The sequence below is a fragment of the Dissoconium aciculare genome (assembly GCF_010015565.1).
Source record: "Dissoconium aciculare CBS 342.82 unplaced genomic scaffold K489scaffold_6, whole genome shotgun sequence".
NCBI classification, from domain to species: Eukaryota; Fungi; Ascomycota; class Dothideomycetes; order Mycosphaerellales; family Dissoconiaceae; genus Dissoconium; species Dissoconium aciculare.
In genome coordinates, this window is record NW_022984956.1 from 832,609 (window position 1) to 857,026 (window position 24,418).

At 51.9% G+C, this 24,418-nt stretch overlaps 8 protein-coding genes across 8 annotated transcripts; 7 read left to right on the forward strand and 1 right to left on the reverse strand.

The window, feature by feature from the left end:
* The first annotated feature begins 167 nt into the window (after nt 1–167).
* K489DRAFT_219101 (nucleosome remodeling complex, CAF-I subunit) lies at nt 168–2,247 on the forward strand. The gene is made up of 3 exons (XM_033599715.1): nt 168–411; nt 492–1,744; nt 1,798–2,247. Exons 1-3 carry the CDS (start codon nt 399–401, stop codon nt 1,837–1,839), a joined length of 1,308 nt encoding a protein of 435 aa, XP_033459910.1. The 5' UTR covers nt 168–398; the 3' UTR covers nt 1,840–2,247.
* On the forward strand, nt 1,850–2,561 carry K489DRAFT_219105 (uncharacterized protein). The gene has a single exon (XM_033599716.1). It carries the CDS (start codon nt 1,940–1,942, stop codon nt 2,465–2,467), a length of 528 nt encoding a protein of 175 aa, XP_033459911.1. The 5' UTR covers nt 1,850–1,939; the 3' UTR covers nt 2,468–2,561.
* A 761-nt stretch (nt 2,562–3,322) lies between these two features.
* K489DRAFT_401421 (uncharacterized protein) lies at nt 3,323–7,944 on the forward strand. Its single transcript, XM_033607022.1, has 2 exons — nt 3,323–3,815; nt 3,888–7,944. The coding sequence occupies exons 1-2, from the start codon at nt 3,735–3,737 to the stop codon at nt 7,605–7,607; spliced, it is 3,801 nt and encodes a 1,266-aa protein (XP_033459912.1). The 5' UTR covers nt 3,323–3,734; the 3' UTR covers nt 7,608–7,944.
* K489DRAFT_380261 (N-terminal nucleophile aminohydrolase) lies at nt 7,852–9,514 on the reverse strand. Its single transcript, XM_033604846.1, has 5 exons — nt 9,320–9,514; nt 8,989–9,244; nt 8,650–8,927; nt 8,330–8,591; nt 7,852–8,265 (listed from the first exon to the last, which is right to left on the reverse strand). The coding sequence occupies exons 1-5, from the start codon at nt 9,325–9,327 to the stop codon at nt 8,026–8,028; spliced, it is 1,044 nt and encodes a 347-aa protein (XP_033459913.1). The 5' UTR covers nt 9,328–9,514; the 3' UTR covers nt 7,852–8,025.
* A 914-nt stretch (nt 9,515–10,428) lies between these two features.
* K489DRAFT_318898 (uncharacterized protein) lies at nt 10,429–14,562 on the forward strand (the record flags this gene model as incomplete). Its single annotated transcript, XM_033601358.1, has 2 exons — nt 10,429–11,388; nt 11,491–14,562. 2 exons carry the CDS (start codon nt 10,429–10,431, stop codon nt 14,560–14,562), a joined length of 4,032 nt encoding a protein of 1,343 aa, XP_033459914.1.
* Nucleotides 14,563–15,337: 775 nt separating this feature from the next.
* On the forward strand, nt 15,338–19,107 carry K489DRAFT_409986 (DNase I-like protein; the record flags this gene model as incomplete). Its single annotated transcript, XM_033607652.1, has 2 exons — nt 15,338–18,978; nt 19,041–19,107. The coding sequence occupies 2 exons, from the start codon at nt 15,338–15,340 to the stop codon at nt 19,105–19,107; spliced, it is 3,708 nt and encodes a 1,235-aa protein (XP_033459915.1).
* Nucleotides 19,108–19,664: 557 nt separating this feature from the next.
* Nucleotides 19,665–20,413, forward strand: K489DRAFT_388759 (glutathione-dependent formaldehyde-activating, GFA; the record flags this gene model as incomplete). The annotated part of the gene is made up of 3 exons (XM_033606445.1): nt 19,665–19,869; nt 19,930–20,167; nt 20,230–20,413. 3 exons carry the CDS (start codon nt 19,665–19,667, stop codon nt 20,411–20,413), a joined length of 627 nt encoding a protein of 208 aa, XP_033459916.1.
* A 624-nt stretch (nt 20,414–21,037) lies between these two features.
* Nucleotides 21,038–21,769, forward strand: K489DRAFT_394553 (uncharacterized protein). Its single transcript, XM_033606807.1, has 2 exons — nt 21,038–21,216; nt 21,322–21,769. Exons 1-2 carry the CDS (start codon nt 21,147–21,149, stop codon nt 21,612–21,614), a joined length of 363 nt encoding a protein of 120 aa, XP_033459917.1. The 5' UTR covers nt 21,038–21,146; the 3' UTR covers nt 21,615–21,769.
* Nucleotides 21,770–24,418: the final 2,649 nt, after the last annotated feature.

The window sequence follows — 24,418 nt, forward strand, 5'->3', positions numbered from 1 at the left end:
AACGATGGAAGAAAGAGGTGACAAAAACTGTACGACGACGACTTTCAGACACGGAGTCTATGAAAGAAGAAGAAGGGCTTTAGGTCGCGCCACAACGAAATGTATATATTCTCCCAAATGCGCTTTGCATGTGGTCATCGACAATTGGTAGAAGCTAGCCCTCGGATCGTGCCGCCACTTAATTCGCCTGCTCTCGCGCGCTCGCGTCGCATTGACACGCATGCAGCCTATTCCCATAATCACAAGCTTCAGTACAAGCTCTATGAAATTCGATCGACAGATCAAAGCGCGAGTCAATCCTGTTTGACCCACCACCCGTCAAATCGCCAGATTCACCAACAACGACGACGACACTTACCGCACGCGAGATCTTGTGCCCGAACCTCTAATAACCCAGGATGGACGAGAATGGTAAGAACCGTTACCAGCGTCGAATCATGACCTCTGTTGGCTGTGAAAGCATGCGACTGTAAGCTCATATTTGCAAGCAGATGCCCTGCAGGGCCAGTCGATTGAGGACCGTGAGATCATCCAGAACAAGATAATCAACGAAGAATACAAGATATGGAAAAAGAACGCAGTATTCTTGTACGATGTATTGTACAGTCGGGCTTTGGAATGGCCGACACTGACTGCACAATGGCTTCCGGACGTTCAAGAGGTACCTGGAAAGCCATTCCGTAAACACCGACTTCTTCTGGGCACACACACATCCGGTAGCTCAACAGACTACCTTCAAATCGCGCGCATTGAGCTTCCGAACCCTCCACCAATGACCGTCGCAGAGTATAATGCAGCGTCAGAAGAGCTGGGAGGACACGGTGCGAGCAAAGAACCTATCACCTTCTCCATCGACCAGAAGATCGTTCATCCTGGCGAGGTCAACAAGGCGCGCTATCAACCACAAAATCCAAACATCATTGCGACCTGGGCAAACAACAACAATGTTTATATTTGGGATCGTACCAAGCACACGAGCGAGCCTGCGAACAAGGAGGATGTCAAGCCGCAAGCGACACTCAGGGGTCACACTGCTGAAGGATTTGGCCTGGAATGGAATCCGTTTGTCGAAGGGCAGCTCTTGACGGGTTCGGAAGACACCAGCGTGTGCTTGTGGGACGTAAAGCGCGACTTCAGTGTCGAAAACTCGGACATATCACCAGCCCGACGATTTACTCATCACTCGGCAACAGTCAACGATGTACAATACCATGCGTTGTACGGACAGAACTTCTTCGGCTCGGTATCGGACGACATGACTATGCAATTCATGGATTTGCGCTCCGACACAAATGAACGGCCTGCAATCTTGTTCAAGAACGCCCATACTGACGCCATCAACACTCTATCATTCCATCCGAAATATGACAAGCTCTTTTGCACTGGTTCGGCGGACAAGACAGTCGGTGTCTTCGATCTGCGATTCCCAGAACACGGCAAGATCCACAGCCTTGAAGGCCATCGCGAAGTGATCACGAAAGTTGACTGGCATCCACATGACCCGGCGATCATCGCATCGAGTTCTGAAGACCGACGCACGATATTCTGGGATCTTTCAAGAGCGGGCGCCGAGCAAACGCCGGAAGATGCCGAAGATGGGCCACCAGAGATGTTGTTCATGCACGGAGGTCACACCAACAGAATTAGCGATTTCTCTTGGAACAGGAACGATCCTTGGGTCATGTGCACCACGGCAGAGGATAATCTTCTACAGGTTTGGCGTGCGAGCAGGCGCCTTGTCGAGGTCAGTTCAAGCTAGAGTTCCGAGAGTGTTCAACCCTTTAACAAATACTGCAGGCAGCGCCGACTGGTGTACCCCGGGGAGAGATTAGCGAGTAATAAAAGTTCAATACGCAGCATTGACTTTCAGGCGTCAATATGACGTAAAGCCTGGGCTGTTCGAATTTTTTGCAAGATCGCGAGAAACCCGCGGTCACGAATGAAACGAGGCGATGTTATTGTGCAGTCATCGGTTGGGGCTGATGGATGGCCGCGTCGAATTTCACGCGGAAAAAGGCGTTCGAGACGCGTCGCAGTAGAGAACTGTGATGTGGGGAAATGCAAAACCGAAATCATGGTGTGTAATAAATTGTCTCGTGTTCTGTCCAATGTTTCCGGATGGAAAGGCAGACTCGCACGCTCCGAGGGCTGTGCTGGCGGGATGTCTAGTCGCACTGCAACGATGACAGAGCATCTGGGCCAACAGAAGAACACAGCCTCAATCAATGTGAACTCTTGCTTGTCTTGGCGGAACTTTGTACCTCCACGAGCGCCGAGCCTAGAACAACCATATCCACACCAACAGATGAACCAACGCGCAAACGGCCGAGGGAACAATTTTAAGGCATCATGCAGGTGTTCGCACAGATTGACCGTGTCGGATTGTCAGCCGCTGCTAACAAGCTCTTCGTCCAAGCCCGAGCCGACTCGGAGATTTTTCGTCATCACCTGGGCACCAAGTTATTAGCTGCTTGAGACGATGTCTGCCCAGGTGGCGCTAATTGCGCCGCCCGTCAGCTTGGATTATAGCTGTCATCGAAGGAAAAGAGCGCACCTTGTTGCTTCCAAGGTCTCCATGTATACTGTACCTGACATTCTCACACCATTACCCGCAGAAGTATGAAATAGAGTACCGGACATCCCATGATCAGGGCATGTTACATGATCTCACGAGAGCTCGTCAACTTGCTCGTCAACTTCAAATGTCTATGTCTCGAAGCTCCCGAGCGACGTTGGATGATCATTTCACGTTCGACAGATCATTACATGAATGTCATCTCCTTGTCCAATTTCATCATGAAAATGCTGTGCATTTCGCTTCACGTAGACGTCTAATCATCTTGCGGAAATCCACCGTAGTTTGATAGCACCTGAAAACCGTACACTGCAGGGCTGTCAACGAGAAGCCCGGGTCCGAATGGAAGTCTTGCGACGCGCATGATGGATTTGCATGGCCACATTCTCCTCCCTCGGGCGTCCTGGTCATGAAGAATTGCAGTCCACCTGCGCAGTTGCATCATCGTCCCGCCAATAATGGAAGGATCAATAATGGCGGCATCTGCAACCCGTTGGCACACCTAATGTTCCCTTACTTGCGCAATCCGACCTTGCCCAGGTGCCCAGGTGTGTGGGGAGACTTTGGGTTGCCATCTGGGCGGGCTCTAGTGAAACGGCCCTCTTAGTGGCACCCATTTGTGGGCTAACCCAGCCGAACATGTTTTTCTTCCACCGTTCCGTTTCCAGCGTCATTGCTATTCTTCACCGGGCACTCCCAACCTTGAAAGTTCACCAATGTGCATGTTGATACCAAAGCCTCCGCCTCAATCTGCAATGCATCATGTAATTTCCACACGCATGCATGCGACCCTAGTCGCCCTGAAACCTTGCGAATGGGCCTCCAGCTCCCTCAGGCGGTGCCGGCGTTGCTGGCGTCGTCGGAGCTGCTCCCTACCTACGTAGGAGATCGAGTCAGAGAGGGCGCTGGGCAATGCCCGTGTGTACCCAGTCATAGTAGTGATAAATGTCGCGAAATTTCCATGGTAACACATCGCAGCGTAGTTTCTTTGGACCTACCAACGCGGTCGTTGAAACTCGCTATATGCGTTCATCTTGATCGATTTTGAATATGATCTAGTTGGAACTTCGGACACAAGTTTTCAAGACCGTCGGTTGCTAATGAATACCCCAAGCAAGAGGGACTCTTCGACAGGCTACGCCGGCAGTTGCACAACCAAATGTCTGGGGTACCGGGCCCAGACGGCTTCGCCGGCGCCGAAAATACATGCCTGGGATGCAGTGTTTGGGGGTCATACTGTGTGAGGCCTCCCTTTATTCGATGCTTGCCTAACCATCTGCATGCATTAGGTATTGTCTAACCTCTGTTTTAGTTGATTCACGGTCAATATAATGTTCGAGTCTTCGAAGAGGCCTTCACGACCAACTTTGTTCAGGCTAGCACACCTCAGCTTGCGTTGAACCCCGATCTTCATGTGGAACATTCGGATCCTGATCCATATCAAAGTGGACAAGAACAAAACTATCCGCCATTACCTCTCAACCTTTGTAATCAAAACCTGCAAGTCCCCCGAAATCATGATTGGTACGCAACCTCGACTTCCTCCGCATCCATTCAGGGATCCTCCAGATCCTCCAATCCCGTCGCAGCTGGACATTTCCACGATGGCATCTTCAGCTCTATTAGTGCCGGCGGCGCAGACATGTCGGGCTTATCAGCTGAGATTGCTGAAAAGTCCGATCCGTGCTTTCCCCCAACACCAGAGGTGTGCCTAAGTCACACTGGAAACGCGGAAGCGCTTACGAGCACTGTCCTGGGCCACGAACCACCCTTTACCAATGGAACAGTGACTGACGAACAGATGTCGATATTCCATCGCTACCAAACAAAATGGAAAAGCGAACATCGCTTCCCACGAGATGATGAGATCAACGCTCTTGCTATCCTCGAGAGTTTGGATCCTGCCGCTGTCCGCACTTGGCTTGTAGCAAATTTCCATCAGGATCCGGCCTCCAACACCACAGGGAGTCAGATACCACAGGATGCATTTCAGACCATACCACAAAGCGTAGACTCGGACATCGCACACATGACACTTCGAGGCATAGTACAGGGCGAACCCCAGGTGATACAGCAAGACAGGCCCCAAGCTGTACCACAAGGGGTACCTCAAGATGTATCACAACGCCTTTCACAAGCTCTTCAGGACGTGGAAAGGCTTGCGGCTCGCAAAAATCATTCACCCTGCGGCGAAAGCGCACAAGCGAGGCAAGGTCCTCCTAATCAAGTGTTTAAGTGTCCCCACTGTCCGTTCTCCTCGGATAAGTACGACAATTTCAAACGCCACATCCAGACCAAATACCCTCAAGATTTCTGGCACTGCCAACCTTGTCGCCAACGAAGGATCAATAATTTCGTTTGTCATCGGGCTGACAAAATTGCGAAACACCTTCGTGACGCCCACGGGCTGACTGGCGAAGACAACGCAACTGCGAAAGAGAGATCCAAGGTAGACTTTTCGGCTTATTTCCCGACAGAGTGTCCGTACTGGGACGGCGTTCGGCAATGTGCCCAGCCCCTGAATTCATGGGTTGAGTACATCACCCACCTCAAGAATCACTGCCTGGATCGGATTCCCAATGGCCCATGGGAGCTTCGTGATCGCCCGGACGCAGACGACAGGGACCAACCTGGCAGCGATAACGGTGGTTCCTCCGGTGCCAACGCAAGCTCTGGGCTATTCCCCGGAGGCTCTCAAAGTAGATACGGCGGGCAAAGCGAGCCCTCGTATTCGTTCTCGGGATACAGTCAGTATGCGAACCATTCTCCAGGCGGCTGCATGCACGCGCAGCTGGAAATTCAATCTCTGCAAGACAAATGTTACGCGATCTCGTCCCCGGACACAATCTCGCTGGTCGATACCCTCCATAGGCGCGTGGTGCACAAGCCCCTCAACGCAAAGTATCTTGCCTTGGACTACACCATGGCACTCGATCATTGTCCTCACTTGAAACATTTCATAATGTGGACGAGAGCTTCTAAGAAATGCGCCAGGCTACCTAAAAGTGTCGGAGATCTTCTCAAGCAAGCAATTGCTATGACCAAAGACATGGGCTACCAGTACATCTGGATTGATATCCTCTGTGGTCTGCAGATTGACGAGGGAAAGAGATCGGGGGTGTATGAGCAAGCCACTTCAATCATTTACACCAGGGGTCATAAGCCAGAAGATGATAGCATGAACTTCCTCATTTGCCATTCTCGAACTCTGCAGACAGTTCGGTCCTGGACCGAGAACACCAAATCTGTGGTGTCATTCTCGCATGTCCATGATCTCGGACGCGGCAGTTTTGGGACTGTGGACAAGGTCAAACTTACATCTGGTGATCAAGTCAAATTGACGTCAACTCAAGAGGTTTTCGCCCGGAAAAGATTCACAAAATGGAGAGTGGGCGATCCTGATCAGTCTGCGCATCTCCAAGAGATCGAACTTTTGCAGAAGTTCGATCACCCAAACATCGCTCGCTTCGTCGCGGCATACATCGAAGAGCAGGCTCTTAACGTCGTCATGGAGCCTGTCGCCGATTGTGACCTTAAAAGATATCTGCTGCAGCCGTCAAAATGGCCTGAGAGACGCAGCAGCATAGCCAATTGGTATCTTTCACTTGCGTCCGCCGTCGAACATATGCACGAAAAATGCCAATTTCGTCATGGAGATCTCAAGCCTGAAAATATACTGATTTTCAACAATGATGTCCATATCGCAGACCTTGGATTTGCGCAACCTCTTATCAAGCATCAGGATCTCGGGCTTGTTCAGCGCAGTGCAGCGACTACCAGGCATGCAACCGATACGCCCAAGCGTATCATGTTAACACCGAAGTACAGTCCACCAGGAGCTCTCAGCGGAAGGACCCCTACACATAAGAGCGACATCTTTAGCCTGGGTTGCGTATTTCTGGAGATGATCACCATACAACATGGTCGCACCCTCGAGGAACTCAATGCATTCATATTGCAGATGAGTCCGAACGCCGAGAAGTGCGTTATATACTGCAGGCACATAAATCGCTTGCGCATGTGGCTACAAAGCTTTGCGAAACAACAGTTAGAGGCGTACGATTGGACCGCAATCAGGCTGTGTTATCGAATGCTTGATCCGGATCCTAAGGAACGACCCAATGCTACAGAAATCAGCCGCATTTTGAAAGAACAATACACAACTCTGGCCACTACTCTACAAAGCGCGCGCCTCGTCGCGCCGAAGACGTCCCCTCGTCTCGAAGTAGCCGTCGCCCATCCTTTGACGAGCTGCCGAGAAGCTGCATGCTACATCGGCGTTTGGCGACACCCCAAGAGCTGCATGAATGTTGCCGAGCGAATGTTGGCCAAATCATGCGCGGTAATTGTCAATTACGTCCACAACGACTCTAAGCAGGTCAAGAGCGCTAGGAACATCTTCAGCCCAACCACGCTCCCTACCCTTTGTGTCGATGGCACATCGGTTGCTATACCTGAACTGATGCATCACTTCCTGCGTGGATATGCTCTGACGTTCGCCACCGCATCAGTGATGTATCCCACGCCTGTTCAAGAGCAACGAAAGAGATGGCAACGCGCATTTCGTCGTCTCAGGCTCGTGGTCCGGACGCCGTTGAAAGCCAGCGTCAGAATTGGCTGCGGTGACAGTACGAGAGCCTCCGTTTCAGACAAGAACTTCGCGGTCGATGCTCAAGAGGCGACGCATTCCCTGGATCTGGACATCCCCGAACCTCTTGAGGTATCCATGACACTTGAAGATGAAGTCTCTCCATTGGAGACATTTCAGCCTGCGCAAAAGACATTGGCATTCCAAAAGATCCAGCTTGTGCGGAAGAGGGCGACCTCCCTGCAATCTGATTTCAAGCTGGGAGAGAAACCTCCTGCCAAAAAGACCATGACCTACACATACAACATCGATTGGGGCGACGTCGATCCACCCAAGCCAAAGCCAGATTCGACGCACCATAACCAAAACGTCGCGGTCTTCGAGAGAAGAGACCCGGTATTGATTAATCGATGCTATCACAGTGGCTCACAGTACGCTACTTGAATAAGTACGAGGCAAGTGGTATCAGTACACTTGTTACCGCCTTAAAAACATGCATGGCATCATACCATCTAGCTGCAGATCACAGAATGACCATCTTCGAAGAGTACGTTGAGACAAACTTTTGAGCTATCCGAGGATATTTGAAATGATGTATGAGTTTGGACGGCGTTTGGGGAATTTAAGTCGAGACAATAGGAACCCGCTTGTGAGCGATCAGATGGTCATGAGGTGAGGAACGAAATCGTGCGGCATTTCTCGGCGTTGGAGAGTTTTAGATTGATGATTCATAACATTGTACCAAGAATGTACGACCGTCGTGCAACATCTCGCAGCCTTTGTGAGTCCTATCCACTAGTAACATGGAAGTGTACTTGCGCGTTTATATTGATACCCACTACTGAATACCGCTTCATGTAGATCATTGTCCATCCCAGTCGACACCGTACGGGGCATCCTTGACCTCAAAGGTCCCGTCCGGATCCGCGAGGAGGAATTGATTCCTCCCAATCAACTCCCAGTCATTGTCTTTGTACGTGCTGGGCTCACTGGCGACGATGAGATGCTTACCATGCTGGTCCTCAGGAATTCCTTGTGCCCTCTGCGGACGGTCCTCGTTGTCGGGATTGTCGGGATACTTGCGATTCAGCGTTGTTCCGGCCTGGTTGACTTGGTCAGCTTTGTAACAGAGGACAATGATGTCTCAAGTGGGAGAGGTAGTATACCTTGGTGCTGTAGTACAAACTCGGAGGTTGTGATTTGGCATGGTTACGGAATCGATAGGCTACGAGTCGGGTGCCATCTGTGGCACATAAATTGAGGCTGTTTGGCTTCTTGTCTGACCCGAAATGTTGGATTTGTAATTGAATGATCGTCGCCACTGTCTGATGCATCGCCTCCGCCATCTCAGCGGCAGGATACCGTTTCTCGAATGATGCGGGTCCACCATTTTTCGTCAGAAAAGTCATATAAAGACCAGCCATGTGTCTGAAAGTCAATGAATATTTTCAGCCAGAATACACGAAAAGTCTACGAGGCAGCATACTCTGAATCCGTCGCTCCCTGGATGTTTGCATAGGCGGCCTGACTCATGCTGTTGCAGACCTCGCGCTTGATGTCCATGAAGTTGCTGATGGCACCATTGTGCATGAACGCGTGTCGTCCAAATACGAAGGGATGATTGTTTACTGGCGTGATGGAGGTCCCTGATGCGGCACGAATATGAGCAAACAAGACACGAGTTTCAGTATTCGCACAGATCGACCGGAAATTCATGTCGTTGAGCGGCGGCTGGATTGTCTTGTACATGGCAGGCCTCAAACCCTGCGTATTCGATGATCAGAATCAGAGAGCACGAACAGCACTCATTTCGTCTCACACCAACCTCACGACACGAACCATCTGAAGGATCTAGACAACCAAAATCAGCACTCGTGGACGTGTACCACGCTATTCCAAGACCGTCGATGTTGAATAGCATATTTCGAGCTTTGCTATCGTTCTCCGAATCTTGGTCGTGCCCGTGAGGCAACAAGTGAGGGAGGTAGTGGTCATGGACCTGCTGGGTCAGAGCATGCTTGGGCGTGACGAGGACGTCCTCGAGCAAGCATGGCTCCGAGGGCGATATGTATGCGAACCATCTGGCGTGATTCTATCATTGAGATGACTGCGTTCGTCACGGATTGCTTCGCTCCAACGATAAGCTAGCCACGTACCGACACATATTGTATGATTCGTGACGAAAATGCAATATAGTGATGTTGATGGTGAAGTATGAGGGAGGCGAAGAGAGAAGGAGTACAACAAGGGATTAAGGACAGAGATAGCGAACACGAGGTCCGTCGACAAGTTGTTGCTGCCAGCAGTAGGCGCGGGTGATCTGGTGATAAGGCGCTGGTTCACGATTCGCGGGCGGACGGTGGACCTACTACTGTGTGTAGAGTCATGTGGTCTGGTATTTACGTCTGCATCGTGGTCCTCCTGGTCGCCTTTGTCGCTTACCTCCAGGGCTGCCATCTCCCATTCGTTATCTATCGCCATTGACTGCACGAGATACAATGGGGCTGTCACTCGCGTGGCCAGAGGCTGCATTTGTTCAGTGCCTACCTATAGGTAGTGTCCATTGAGGGCGACCCTCTGACAGTACACTTACTACAATGTTTGTGTTAATTCCACAAACAGTGGTTCAACGTCTCGAGACATGGGCCGGGCTCAGGTCCTGCCGCATCAAGAGCGAGAACATATGATATCAGCATGAAGCTGTACTACGGCTCCGGTTGATGGCGATGTACGCGCAAGAAGATCGTCGGCGAGGCGGCTGCGACGCGAATGGGCGAGACTGGTGCCATGTACCGACAAACAGGGGTCCATATCTGGGCAAACATACATACCTGGCACGTGCCTGGGTCTGTAAATGCTTACTTAGGGTTGCGTTGTTGGGCGCCAGTAACCGCGCTGACACCCCCCGCCCGTTTGCACTGTAAACAAATCAATAGGACCAACCAAGATCAATCGGATTGCATCTACTACACAGGCACACCCACATTCTTCGCCAACAAGGCACTCGACACGTCGCTCAAGGATCCCTCTCCGTCGTTCTATTCTTCATTCTATCTTACTACTACGACTTTCGTTCGAGGTTATTTTTCTGCATCCGCGTCAACACAGGCATTCCGTCATCTCCAGGAAATTTTGGCGGCCCTAGCAACCAGATTGAACACAGCAAAACATTGCCTCTGCTTCATCGTCATGCTGTTCGTGCACAATCGCAGCTCCTAATCACAATCGCTTCCGATCATACCAGGAACTCGGCGACGATCGCGCTATGGCAGGCCTACCTCAACGATTCCCTTGCTGGTGCAAGGCGACTTACTCGTGGGGCGGTGAAACGAAGAAGGATTTGGGCTTCATAGAGGGTGATCTTATCGAGGCTCTCAATGCCGGCGACGGACAGTGGTGGATGGGAAGGCTACGTCGAGACCCTCGAGCCATCGGTCTCTTCCCATCGAACTTTGTGCAGGTGTTGGCCGAGTCATTCCAGCCTGCACCAAATGTTCGCAACGCTTCACCATTATCACAGAGTGCCGCGCAAAAGGCGGGCGCGAGCAACAAAGCTGTATTCCGAAAGCCTTTTCAAGCATACGGGGATGGAGGCAAAGCGTCTGGCGATGACCGCGACAGGAAAGGAACTCCGGAGGCAGAGAAAGAGCGGGTGCCGGAGAAGAAGAAGACATTTCGACCATATTCGAGCATGAAGAATCCGACGCCTCCAAATGGATCACTGCGGAAATCTGCTGTGAACACGGTGATCGACCAGGAACTCGGGCCAAGGATACCCTCTACACCTCCCCGGGGTGGAATTGCACCACCCACACGATCGAACGGATCGCGCACCGGAGGCACCACTGCGAATGCACAACGCCCAAAGTCTTTTCACGGTTCCATTCAAAATGGCATCTCTAATGGAAATCCACTATCGTCTAGGGGATATCAGGCCCCTATACAACTTGGTTCCCGTGCAGCGTCGCCACAACATTACTATCAACCACATCCTTCAACAACGAATCGCGGACCTTCGCCCCAGCCGCAATATAGGGAAGCTTCACCTCAACCGCAATATAGAGAAGCTTCACCACAACCGCAATATAGAGAAGCTTCGCCGCAGCCACAATACAGAGAAGCTTCACCACAGCCGCAATACAGAGGTGCTTCACCGCAGCCACACCACAGAGGAGCCTCACCGCAGCCGCAATACAGAGAAGCCTCACCGCAGCCGAGCTATGGGGTAGCTCAAATAGATCCGAGGTTTCAGACACCATCCCCGGCTCCGCCGCGCCCGCGCTCTCCTTTGCCAGCGACGTATCACGACGGGTCAGCTTACCCTCAGATACTCTCGCCATCGAGACAGTCGTCGCATCGCTCGTACCAAGGCCACGAGGAACTCCATACTGCGGCGCCAACGCACCATCATGATGAGCACGAATACGAACTGGAGAATTCTCCTCCTCCTCCGCCTCCTCCTGCACATCGTTCAATGTTCCAGCCCAGCCGAGCACCCTCGCCGCAACCGTATGCGTACCAGGCAGATCCGGGCCATCATTCTCATACTCCAATGCAGCCTTCACCAGCTGGTAGCCGTATGACCCCATCTCCGTTAAGAGATGCCATGAATGATGTGATGATGTCGCTACAAGATATGTCTACCTCCACTCAATCGCCTCCGCCTGGTGCAAAGGACATATGGTCACCAGAAGCTTTCGACCTCGTGCGTGTACAGTCTGACAGCCGTCACAGAGCCAGATCAGCTCGGGCTACAGCGGAAATGAGCTTCTCTTTCGACGATGGAGATGGCGAGAACTTGGCTTCCCAACCATATGCGCCTGCCCAAGGACACGAGCTTGGGAGCTATGTGCAAAGAATGGAGCACCAACTGGACACCGACGACTATGAAATAGATCAAGCCCCTGAAGTGCCCTTGAAGGGCAGCCAGTACACGAATTTCCACCCGACAGCCGCAAATGCCCGTCCGCGAGACGTCGAATCTTCTTCCGCGTCTGAACTTCCTGAATTGAGCCAGAAGGTACGGCATCGGAAATCTGCGTATGAGCTTGGCCACACACGCAACGCATTGGATCGAACATTCACCACAAAGACGAACGCGACCAATTCTACCGAGTCGTCATCTGCGACACAAAGCAGTAACAGCACACAACTCACAAGTCGCAGCATTATGTCTGGAGCATCTGCGAGTGGCATGAGTGCAACTAGCGCTGGAAGTCTGACGCGACACAAATTTGGCTTGGGAAGCCAGCGACGCCGTAAGGGGCTGAGTATGATGGAAACCAAATCCTCTTACGACCTTCGCTCCAGCGCAAGAAGTATCCACGAGAGCGAGGCCTCTGGACCTAGCTATCACGAAAGCCATGCTTCGCATAATCAGCCAGACGCACCCGTTGCTGATTGGTCGACAGAACCCGCTGAATCAGGGGGCATCTTTGGAGGTCTTTCTGCCCCCAAGGCCAGGAAGAGCGGCTTCTTCAAGAAGATGATCGAATCGGCCAAGACCACTGCGAAGACAGGAGCCGCCAATGCCAGGTCGACGCTCGCCAGTACGAGTCGGCCGGGCAGCCGATCAGGCAGTCCGACGAAAAGCATTACCAACGGCAGCGTGATGACAGGATTCGGTAATAGCATTACTTCACGCCCAGCCTCGTCGGCCGGTGGTGCTCTGAGCCAGATGGGTCTTGGAAATGACTGGATGCAGGTCCGTCGTGATATCAATCGCTCGAATTCTTTGAGTCGTCGCGAAATGGACGATCGAGCAGAGAGATGCGAACTGCATGGTCTGCCAGTGACTTATCCCATCGATCAGCTCCGCGAGGCCGTAGAAGGCAACGAAGGTTTGGATGGACTGCCAGTCAACGAGTCCACGGACTTCAACACTCCTAATCTTGCCTTGGTGGACAAGAACACCCGATTCCTCCAGAATGTACCACCGATGATTACAGCTGGAACCCTAGCTCAAAATTATCTATGCCGGCCTTACAAGAGCGATGTGCAGAGATTACGAGCGATATTCACGTGGGTTGCTGAGCGGATTGTCTGGGAGGATGACTTCGAAGGACAGCTGGACACGAGACGCGTCGTGCATACCAAGCGCGGCTGTAGCGAGGAGATCGCGATGGTCGTAGCTGACATGTGCTCGGCCGTTGGCCTACATTGTGAGATCATTCGCGGCTACCTCAAGCAACCCGGCGAAACTCTCGATCTCGATACTCTGGCACAAGCAAACCACTGGTGGAACGCGGTCATCATTGATGGTGAATGGCGTATCTTAGACTGCTCGCTTGCAAGTCCCACTCACCCACGCCGAGGTGCATACAGCAGCGCTGGAGGTCAATCGGCTGAAGCGTGGTACTTCCTCGCGAAACCGCTCGAGATATGCTTCACTCATATTCCACTCTTACCCGAGCAGCAACACATTGTTCCTCCGGTCGAGCATGAGATTCTCATTGCATTGCCGTGTGCGACACCGAATTACTTTAGGCAAGGCTTAGAAATGATGGACTTCAACACCAGTATGCTACACTTGGAGAACCTGGAGATGGCTCACATACATTTGACTGTACCAGAAGATGTGGAGTGTGTGGCCGAGACCGAAGTTCGCTCCTTTGCTCACGACCCAGACGGCGATATCTTCGAGAGTGGCGACATCGTAAAGAAGCAAGTCTTTGCGCAAGCAGATTGGATTGGTGGCAGGAAGCGCTTTACTATCAAAGCTCTCTTGCCTGGAGACGAGGGTCGCGGCACATTGAAGGTCTACGCCGGAAAGCGTGGACTGATGCACTCCATAAGGGACAATCCTCATGCGATGGCTCTAGCACTACCCTTATCGCACACCGGCCAGAACCCGCCCTACAATTTTGTCACCCGGCATCCGACGCCTCATGCTCAAAGACACGATCTCTATATCGCGCAGCCGCAATGTTCTCGTCTTCTCTTGAACAATACATTTGTCTTCTGCGTCCGGCAGCACCCCTCCTCCCTCTCGCGCTTCACACCGGACACATGGGGTGCCGCAGCGAACGGTTCTCACGGTCGGCCCCCTAGCCCAAACCCACTCAATCGACCAGGCAGTGCTATGAGCATGGTCTCGGCATCGATATCTGCAAGTCAATACTCCGAAACATCATCCAATGCCTCTGGGCAGCAGCCAATGTCAGCCGCGCAGCAGAAGCCTGCAAAGCTCGCGATTCAGACACCGAGCCAGAAAATCATCCGTCTGACCCGCAAGCAAGAAAATCTGGCGCGGTCAGCCGGCGAGAGCTTTGATCCTGCAAGTCTCAGCACGAGCTGGGAGACGGTTATCAAAATCGGGGAGAAGGGTCTATGGAGAGGTTTGGTCCTGGCGGATCGGAGCGCAAGGTGGTGCGTGTTTGCGGAATGGGTGTGCGAATAGATCGCACGGACTTTTCGTGTTGTGCTTTATGCGACCTCATCCTGTACATGCAGTGCTTTCTGCTATTCATGTTATTTCTCTCGACCCAGACTCGCTGTATATTAGTGATGAAGACGAATATATGACCTGTGATACATTATGCTGATTTTGCATCGTTTATTAATTCCTGGGCCCAAGGCCAACATTTCAGCGTGACGCAGCGCGCCGGATTCATGCTCGATTCTCGGTGGGATCAAAGATGGGCTACCCACGTGCCCAGGTGGGAGAAGGGCCGGCCCCGGGGGTTCTGTTCGAAAAACGTGGGTTTCATCAGGATTATGCCTGAGGCGCCGAGTCGCCACTACTAATAATATCCGGCTGCACGACCTACGCAGGTGGCTCAGTGGGGACTCGCGACGACTTGCATGCCGATCTATCGAACTTGAGATCTCCATTTCATGCGCCATTGAACGACGATCTCTCAATGTTGAGCTCCGAGTCGAACGCATGCGCCCTCCTATCGTCTATCGAACCATTATGAGGATATACTGACTTCAGCGAGGTCTACTCTCCAACCAATCTGTCGAAACCCCGCGCAACGATCAAATGGGACAGTGTCAAAAAGAGCTGGGTTCGAAGCGCTTGGATGTACCCCTCAGGAAACTTGAATTGCAACGCGCGTCGCTTGACCGTGTCGTATATGGCTGATTGCTGTACTGGTTGGTGATGGGAAGTCATTGGCTATTGAGAACAATCAACCCTTGAAGAAGTCTGGCGTGACAACATCAGCACAACCATGGATCGAATTGAAGATGGGTCGGATACCTCATCTATCAAGCCTCTGTCGTCGCTGCGATCCAAGTTCGAGAGTTTGAGCAAGCAGCAGGACTTGTTGCCGTCTTCGCCTCGGGCACTTCGTCAGGCTTCTCCTAACAGAGATGTACCTCCCCAGTCCCCTCTGGTCGGTGGGTCACAAGAGCCCAGATCAGAATCCTTTATTAGCAGAGAAGATAGTGCTCCGGACTTCCGTCTACATAGAGAACGCCCCAACCCGTCTCGTACCAGACCTGTGTCGATGATATCCATAGCATCGCTGTCACAGACTCCGCCTACGCTTGTAATAGACTCTCCTCGCTCGCCACACAAGAATTTTTCTGTGGACTTGCGTCCAAGTGTTGGCAGATCCTACAAACGGCCCGTAACACCCGAACCTGGGACTGAGTCGCCCGTGAACGGCCATGGAACGAAGTTAAGCAGGGGTGCGACGTCTAGCATTGAAGGTCGTATCAATGCTTTCGTTGAGGCTTCCGAACGAAGTGCGTCTCCTTCTGCAAGCAAGGATCCGACTCAGCTGTCGAAGAGCGAGGCGGGTATTAAGCCAATCCCACCACCAATCAATCGAGCAGCCAAACCAAATATACCTGCCAAAACATTTCTGAAGACTTCTCTACCCAGAGCATTGTCGCCACCAAAAACTCAAGCTGATGTAAGCGATCGTCCGAATTCGCCGTTTGGTACGCCACCGAGCAGTCCGGAGTTTCCGCCGAATCATGCGACCAGCAAGCGGATCGAGGAAAAGCCTCGATCAAGCCTCAAACAAGGAGATAACGTGGCACTGCGCTCTAGTGCAGACTTGCAATCCTCTCAATTGCAAAGAGTGCGTGGTGATTCTGTAGCGTCGCTCGTAGAACGTGCCCGCACAGACTCAAATGCCTCATTCGTCGAAGAATCAGATTACCCTGAGTCATGGCTCGCACACCCTTCGAGTCATCATGTTGCCCCCCTTCGTGAGCACAATCCATCGTTGCCCTCCAGGTATCGTCAAGGCACTGCTCCCACCCTTCAACAAGACCACACAGGAGACCATTCTCCGCCCAGACTTCCGGTAAGACCTGAGCTCCAAATGCGATCAGGCAGAGTAAGTCCGCCTAAACCGCGCTCAGGGCGAGTAAGTCCCTTGAAGACCCAGCTCCTGTATGCAGACATTGCAGCCGAGACCAACACTGCTGTACCATCATCGATTTCTCCGATCTCTCGCAGACTTCCTGTAATATCGTATCAAGAAGCGGGAAAAGAGTACGGTAACATGGGCGCCCCGCCTGTGCCGGCTCCTCGAAGATCAACTGAAAGGCGGCGCGAACCTCCACCGCCACCGCCTGCACAGGTTACTAACTATACTCGAGAGGTTGAAGTCAGCGCGGAACGGAACGGAGACCCTACGTCGACGAACGTTCAACAGAGCGACCCCCTGTTTAGTGATCAAAGTGCTGCTATCAGCGATTTTCCCGAGACAGAAAAGTCCAATCGCCGACCTCCAAGATTCAAGCAACGCCCATACCACATTCCTACCGAATATGACACAAGGCTGCTTGCCATTTGTGGCGAGTACGTCTGTACTACTGGTTATATAACCAAAGCATGGAATATGCGCACAGGCGAGCTTCTCATGAGCATGGAGCATCGGGAGACCTCTAAAATGGCTTCTATCATTTTCAAGCCATCGCCGAGCATAGATGACGAAGGAAAGCGTATTTGGCTAGGATCATCAACTGGGGACATTCACGAGGTGGACATACAATCTCGAAGAATTGTCAAGACCAAATCGCATGCCCATCCGAGGCGTGAAATCATCCGGATGTTCCGCTTCGCGGCCGAGCTGTGGACATTGGATGACTCTGGTGATCTTAATGTTTGGAAACCAGACCATAAAGGCATCCCCAGCTTGGATTCACAGTTTCTCAGCTGGCGTATACCGCGGGGCCACGGCTTTGCGATTGCGTGCGGGCCACAGCTTTGGATTGCACATGGGAAAGAGCTCCGCGTGTTTTCTCCAGGCGCACAGCAAGATTCCGCGTTCCACATCACGCGTAATCCGCTCGTGCAATCCAGTGCCGGCGATATCACTTGCGGCGCTATCATCGACAGTCAACCCAACCTAGTGTATTTCGGTCACACTGACGGGAAAGTCAGCATATACGACAGAAGTGACCTTTCTTGTACTGCTGTCGTGACTGCGAGTTTGTACAGAATCATTTCGCTTTGTGGTGCTGGCGACTATTTGTGGGCGGGATTCAGCACTGGCATGGCCTACGTCTATGACACGAAGACGTCTCCTTGGACAGTGAAGAAAGACTGGCAGGCACACGACAAGCAGATCTGTAGCATAGTGTCCGACCCTTCTGGTGTTTGGAAGATGGGTCGTCTTGTCGTCATGACTCTCGGTCTCGACAATCTATTGAAAATATGGGACGGAATCCTCGAAGAGGACTGGCTCATGTCGCGCCTAAGTTCACGCGACTCAGAATATTCCTCCTTCAGAGAGTTGACGGCGGCAGTCTTGACTTGGAATGCGGGGGCAAGCAAACCGAATCACCTTCAGCACAGCGAGCGAGACAACAATTTCTACCGGGACTTTATCAGATCATATACTGCCCCGGATCTCTTTATCTTTGGTTTCCAAGAGGTTGTTGATCTCGAAGACAAGAAGGTCATCTCAAAGTCTCTCTTCCGAAGCAAGAAAAAGGATCCCGGTGAGCAGGAGCATACTTCCCAGGTATATCGGGCTTGGCGAGATTATCTCGTGAGGAACTTGGAAGAACACGTTCCAGGTCGACACGGATACACATTACTACACACTGCCAGTATGGTTGGTCTCTTCACCTGTGTCTTCGTCAAGACGTCGGAGCGAGCCCGGATCCGCCACATCCACACTTCTGAGGTGAAACGTGGTATGGGTGGCTCCCTCGGAAACAAGGGTGCCATTCTCATCCGGATGGTCGTAGATGATAGCAGTATCTGCCTTGTGAATTGCCATCTTGCTGCTGGACAAACACAAACGATCAATCGCAATAACGATGCTGCCGCCATTCTCGAAGCAAAGGTCTTGCCAGCATTTCCCATCCAAGACAACGAGAAAGCAAAACACAGCGACGTCTTCACTAACGGAGGCGATGGCAGTATGATCTTGGACCACGAAATCTGCATACTAAATGGCGATCTCAACTATCGGATAGATACCATGGGTCGCGACACTGTGATCAAGCACGTTCAGCAGGGAAACTACGCACGCCTTCTGGAGCGCGACCAACTCCTGCTCAGTCGCAAGCGCAATCCCGGGTTCCGACTCCGAGCCTTTCAGGAATCCCCCATCACCTTTGCTCCCACATACAAGTACAACGTCAACACCGATGACTACGACACTTCCGAGAAGCGACGCGCACCTGCATGGTGCGATCGGATCATGTATCGCGGAATTGGGAAGGTCAAAATGGAGGACTATCGCCGATGGGACCAGATTCGTGTATCCGATCATCGTCCGGTCAGCGGATATCTCAGGCTTCGCGTCAAAACTGTCGATAGTGGGCGGAGAGAGCGGATTTGGAACCAATGTTTGGACGAGTCGGAGGCAGTCAGGCAGCGGATCGCAAGGGATGTACAGTGAGTATCCAACACATTGATTTGCTAAAATTGTTCCTGAAAAGCTAATTTAGCAATTATAGGCTGAGCTACTTGACCAATATCCTCGGAATGTCACAGTCTGAAGCGAAATCGGCTCTTCGGGGTTGATCGTGCCTGTCTTCCACTGTCGATCGATGGAAGAACACAACGCGGTTGTGGTATAATCGCATAATTTCAGATACGACTTCATGATTGTTCGCCAACGGGAAATATACCAATTACATGTGTGACTTTCGAAGTCTATGCATTACGACTCCTCTCTGCTTCGAAATTCTGAGAAGAGCTTCATGAAGGCATATTTGAGCGACTTTTGCAGGCGAGTACGTGGCGTGAATTCGGCTTAAACCAGAATCCCAGTCATCAATGAAATCGGCCCGCGCCCGGGTTCGAGATGCTGCGACGTCGCACATCCATCGTCATTGCCTCGTCACACGGGGCCTACATCATTACCTACCTTGGTAGTAGTTATCGTATGGCGGAAGCATACTTGCACAGGCGGTGAGCCAGAGCTACTCAGCTCGCAAGGTAGCAGGAACATTTCTTGCTTGCCCAGGTATTCAGCATCCCATGCCCGCCCTCGCAATTCGCCCATTACCTAGGTTATCATCAAGACTTTTGTTCCTCCGTGTCGCGATGATAACGAACGCGGGCCAGACTTCCAGAAGATGGACGCGAAGTCATCCGAGCGGCCTGACAGCGCAAATGATGGTTGGAAGGAGCGAGCACCATACAGCATTCGCAATTCTGACGAAAATGTCCATTGTATTTACGAGGCGAGCTGTCATTGCGGCAAAGTCAAATACCAGCTGAGTCGCGAGATTCCACTCGATAGCAAATTGTGCCATTGCGCTACATGCCAGACTCAACATGGTCTGTGGCTTCCAGTCTTAGATATCAGATGATGGATGTACTGACACCTTCCCTCTACAGCTGCACCATTCCAATGGGCCGCCATTTTCCATAAAGAGGACACCAATTTCACCCATGGGCACCATAATCTAGAGTGGTACGACCCGACCGAGAAGTCCGTCGAGCACAAGCTGCCATGCAAAGTTCGCTGCTCGTACTGCCACAGCCCGATCATGGACGAAGGGAGGAACATGATCTTGCTCTTTCCTTCCTTGATTCACTTCAAGTCCACCAAGGAGCGCGAAAATTCCAAGCCAAGGCAAGTCTTGTTGGTGTGCCATCATCTGCTGCATGCGTGACTCATTGCTGACGTTTCCATAGGTGTCACATGTTTTACACCCAGCGCGTCATCGATATCCCCGACGGTCTGCCGAAATGGACCGGACTCAACGACGATTCTGATCTCGTCGAAGACAGCCCGCCAGAGCTTGTGCGAGAGCACGCCCGAGCACTGGAGCAGAGGAAAGCGAAGGAACAGGAAGAGAAGAATCGGCGCAAGCAGTGACCAAAGCGGTGGAAGCAGAACAGAGAATGGCTTGGTGCCAAAAAGACAGTTTCCGTCGAAAACATCGACCAACCGACTGCTGAATCGTCTCCCCTGCAGATAATTTGATCGCCTCGGGCTGGCTTATGATCCTCGATGGTTGAAAGATTACTGTTAATGATGAAATTCCATTCACAGACGTGCCATGACTAGTGCAATACGACGAACGTCGAGAAGGTGCGAGAAAGAGTCCAATCATGTGCATGTCCATATTCCTTGTTCCCTTTAACATAATAATTCCATCTTCCACGGGCCGCTGTTTCTTACTGGAGGGCCAATCCTCGAACGTTGCACCCGGAAGTCGGTGACTGCATTTGCACAAGCGATTTCCACCAACACCATGTAAACGCTTTGCCGGTAAATAACCGCATCACGTACACTCGAAAAAGTATTCTTGAATGTAGACATGACCATCAACCAGACGTTCCCATTTTGACACATAATTATACACATCCCCATGCCGGGCGCATGCAATTAGGGTTATACTACTGGCGCTAGTCCCTTGGCAAGGCAACCCTAGGACGGAGAGCGTGTCTGGCCTCCGAGTACACAAACGTATGTTCATACATGCACATTGATAACTTTGCATCCATTGTAGATGCCCGGACATTCGAACTTATCGCTATTGGTTGAATGACACGTTTAAAATGGCAGGTACTTTATTCGTCAAAACTGTGCTAGTGTGGCACTCGTAATGGCAGCCAAGCGTAAACGAGGAATCGCTCAGTCAGTCACCTCTACAAGCGCGCGGAAGCGTACAAGAGGTACGCAACCATGATTTTGATTCGATGCGAGCATTGGAAGGGATCGAGTTGTCCTCATGTTCGAGAATGTCGCAAAACTGATGACAGATTTTTTGGTCTTTGCAGTGCAGAAGAACGACCTTTCGAGCCCAACTCCGCACGACCAGATCGAGGGCGAACCCGTTTACAGAGCCCGCTCGATCATAGACGAGAACAAGACTTACTACAAGATCGACTGGGAAGACGATCCCATCACTGGAGAGCGGTACGATCCGACCTGGGAACCAAAAGCGAACGCAAATCAAGCCTTGAGGGACGATTGGCACCAACAGAAAAAGTCCAAGAGGAAGCGGGACTCCAATTCCCCTGAAGGTACGTGTTTCGTGTATTCCGCAGATTCGCAATTCCTGCAAAAATGAAGTTGCTGCTTTACACTGGGCTGAGATCGCACCAGCTGAGGCCAAGACTAAAGTCTCGCGACAAGTTGTAGCGAAGCCTAGAACCGATCCCGCAAAATCCGACGATCCGACTCCATCCGTTTATTCCAGGAAAGATCGCGTCCGGCCACGGCGGGTCATTCATAGCTCGCCCAGTACCCAGCAGTCCATCCCCAAGCCAACGACTATTTCCAGGATCGAGACCCCGATTGAGATTGAAGAAAGCCAGCAAGAAAGTCAGCAAGAAAGCCAAGTGTCCCAACGCAATAACCTTGATCAGACTCAAGAAGACGCTCCTCAATCTCCGCCTGAGATTGAGGATCTGTCTGCCGTAGTACAACTTGGCCCACCCCCTTCTAGTTATTTTGCTGGCGAATATCGAAACGTCGATCATCGTGGCTCGACAGCAGGTGAACCTTGCGGAGGCTCATCACAGCACAAGTCTAGTTCTAGCGACTCACAGACACTTATACGGCCAGAGGCGGACCCCATTGTGGTCGCTCTTAGCACACAAGACCTACCCGAAAGCTCCGAAGCCGCCACCATTGTGACAATCTCGTCTTCTTCCATCGATTGCATAGAGCTCGTCACCAACGCCCAGAATCACCCCGATTCATCTCAATTTGCAGAGAGCTTCAGGCGGCCTATTTCGATACATCTAGATACCCGTGCAGGTTTCGAATCACAGATTGCCAGTGCGGCTTCAGCTGATACAACAGCATTCGAAAACGCCATCGATCGCGCACAAGGTTCTCAGGGCGGAGTCAAAGATCGGAGCACCACGCAAGACGGTTCGGCTATTGACGTAGTTGCTAGAAGAGCGAGGTCACCCAGTTTACGTAGCGAAGGGCACGAGTCAGAGCGGGACCAGACCCGTATCCAAGGTTCGGCTCACGAGGAAAATCCGCCGTCCTCTGTCAGATCCAATTCTGAAGTTTGCTCGCCAATATTAGCAGCAGCCTCTGGCGATTACTTGAATGAGATTCAGCCATCGATCGTTACACAGCAATCGATCGCAATAGGTCGAGCGAGCGAGGGTGGCTTGTCCAATCCACCAATATCGCCATCTGTTCAGGTTGGTGCTTCTCAAACCTCAGCAAGCCCATCCCCAGTGACAGTGGTTCAGCAAGATTACTACTCGCCGCCACCAGAAACCTTCTCCGTAGACGAGTCTTCGATATCATTTCTGACACAGATACCGTTTGTGTCCGGCTCAGCTCGATCGCATCCTAATCGCAGCCCGTCAGTTGCCACTTCGTTAGGTAATCAAAGAAGGGTGCAGCCTAAGCGGACACCGCAAAGGCCTCTTCATATCGAAACGTCGGGGAACGCCATTCAAGTGTCTTCCTGCGAGACGTCTCCCGCAAGTTCAATCCTGTCACCGGTGCTTCAGACTCACCAAGGAAGACATTCATCCCTTCCGTTGACACGTAGAGCGGCTCTTGCTGCCACATCACGAACGAGAATGGAGTCTGCACCTCCAGGGCCATCAAGCAGCTTATCTGAGAGGCTTCGCGAGATGTACGCTCAGCGACATTCGGACATCACCATGAAATCACCAACATCCGCGGCCACGACCGGCGACGCGAGGACATCCGCTTCTGGAGTTCAGCTTGACCTGTCAAACGAGATTGTCCTCGCCACATCTGCTCCTGATCACGCCTCGAAAGGCTCCACAAGATCTCCATCAATGATCCCTGCTGCATTGCCGAACAAAACTGCGACCCGGGAAGAGATGAACACGTCTGAAAAGTATGGCTCGCTCATGCCCGGATCTGAATTCCTGCGCCCCAGAGAAATCTCGTCGGACAACAACGTGCCGAGTGTATCGGGCTCTACCCCTGAATTGCTGAATTTCTTCGTCGTGCCGATCATCCTAGTAGGACACCAGCGCGATCAATACTTCCAGGAGACTTACTATCATGACTCTTTGATTCGAGATTTCTTGGATACTTCAGGACCACCATCTCTCGAGACGGCGGCACAAGTGAAGAACCTGCTCCGACGACTGCGTCAGACTGTCGTGCATCCAGATCTGAATAATCCGGACACTGCGACACAGCATGCGGACAGTCCTATCCGGCAGGCGCGATGGGATGTCGACTGCAGCGCAAAATTCCGCTTTTTGCAGTCGCTGTTCACGCATTTGCAGTCGACAAGCGTTCAAATTGCCGTAGTTGCGACAGGACGGAGGATCTGCGATATTCTAACAACATTCTTTCGAGGGATTGGAGTCGCCCATAGATTGCAGAGCTATGGCTCCCATGAAGTTGCTGACTCGGGTGATACAGATCGAGCACCAACCGCTTGGATCATCGATTCCGAATCGGATATTGACTATGAAACGCCAGTTCTTGATGGGATCATCGTTCTAGACGGCGACGCGCGGGCTTCAGATGCTAAACTATCCGTCCTGAGGATGTCACCCAGCAGTAAAATGATCCATACGTTCATACTTGCTGTGCCTCGTTCGATCGAACACCTGGAGCAATGCCTCCCTGTGACCTTACCGACGCATGCCCGACTGCGAGCTCTGGTATCTGGGATTCATAAATTGAAGCACGGTGCCGGACGACCTGAGGCAGGGCATGTTCCTACACCAGAAGCTGCGTCAGCAGTGGCTTCTATGCTAGATCCAGTTGCCGATGTGGTCTGGCCGCTTGCGGGACTCAGCGCGTTACAGAATGTCGATCTCTACAGTCAGACAGAGAGTGAATTAACGGCCCGGTCGACCAGTGACGAGGTTCCGAACAACGACTCTAATGCCCTGAAGCGACCGCATAGTC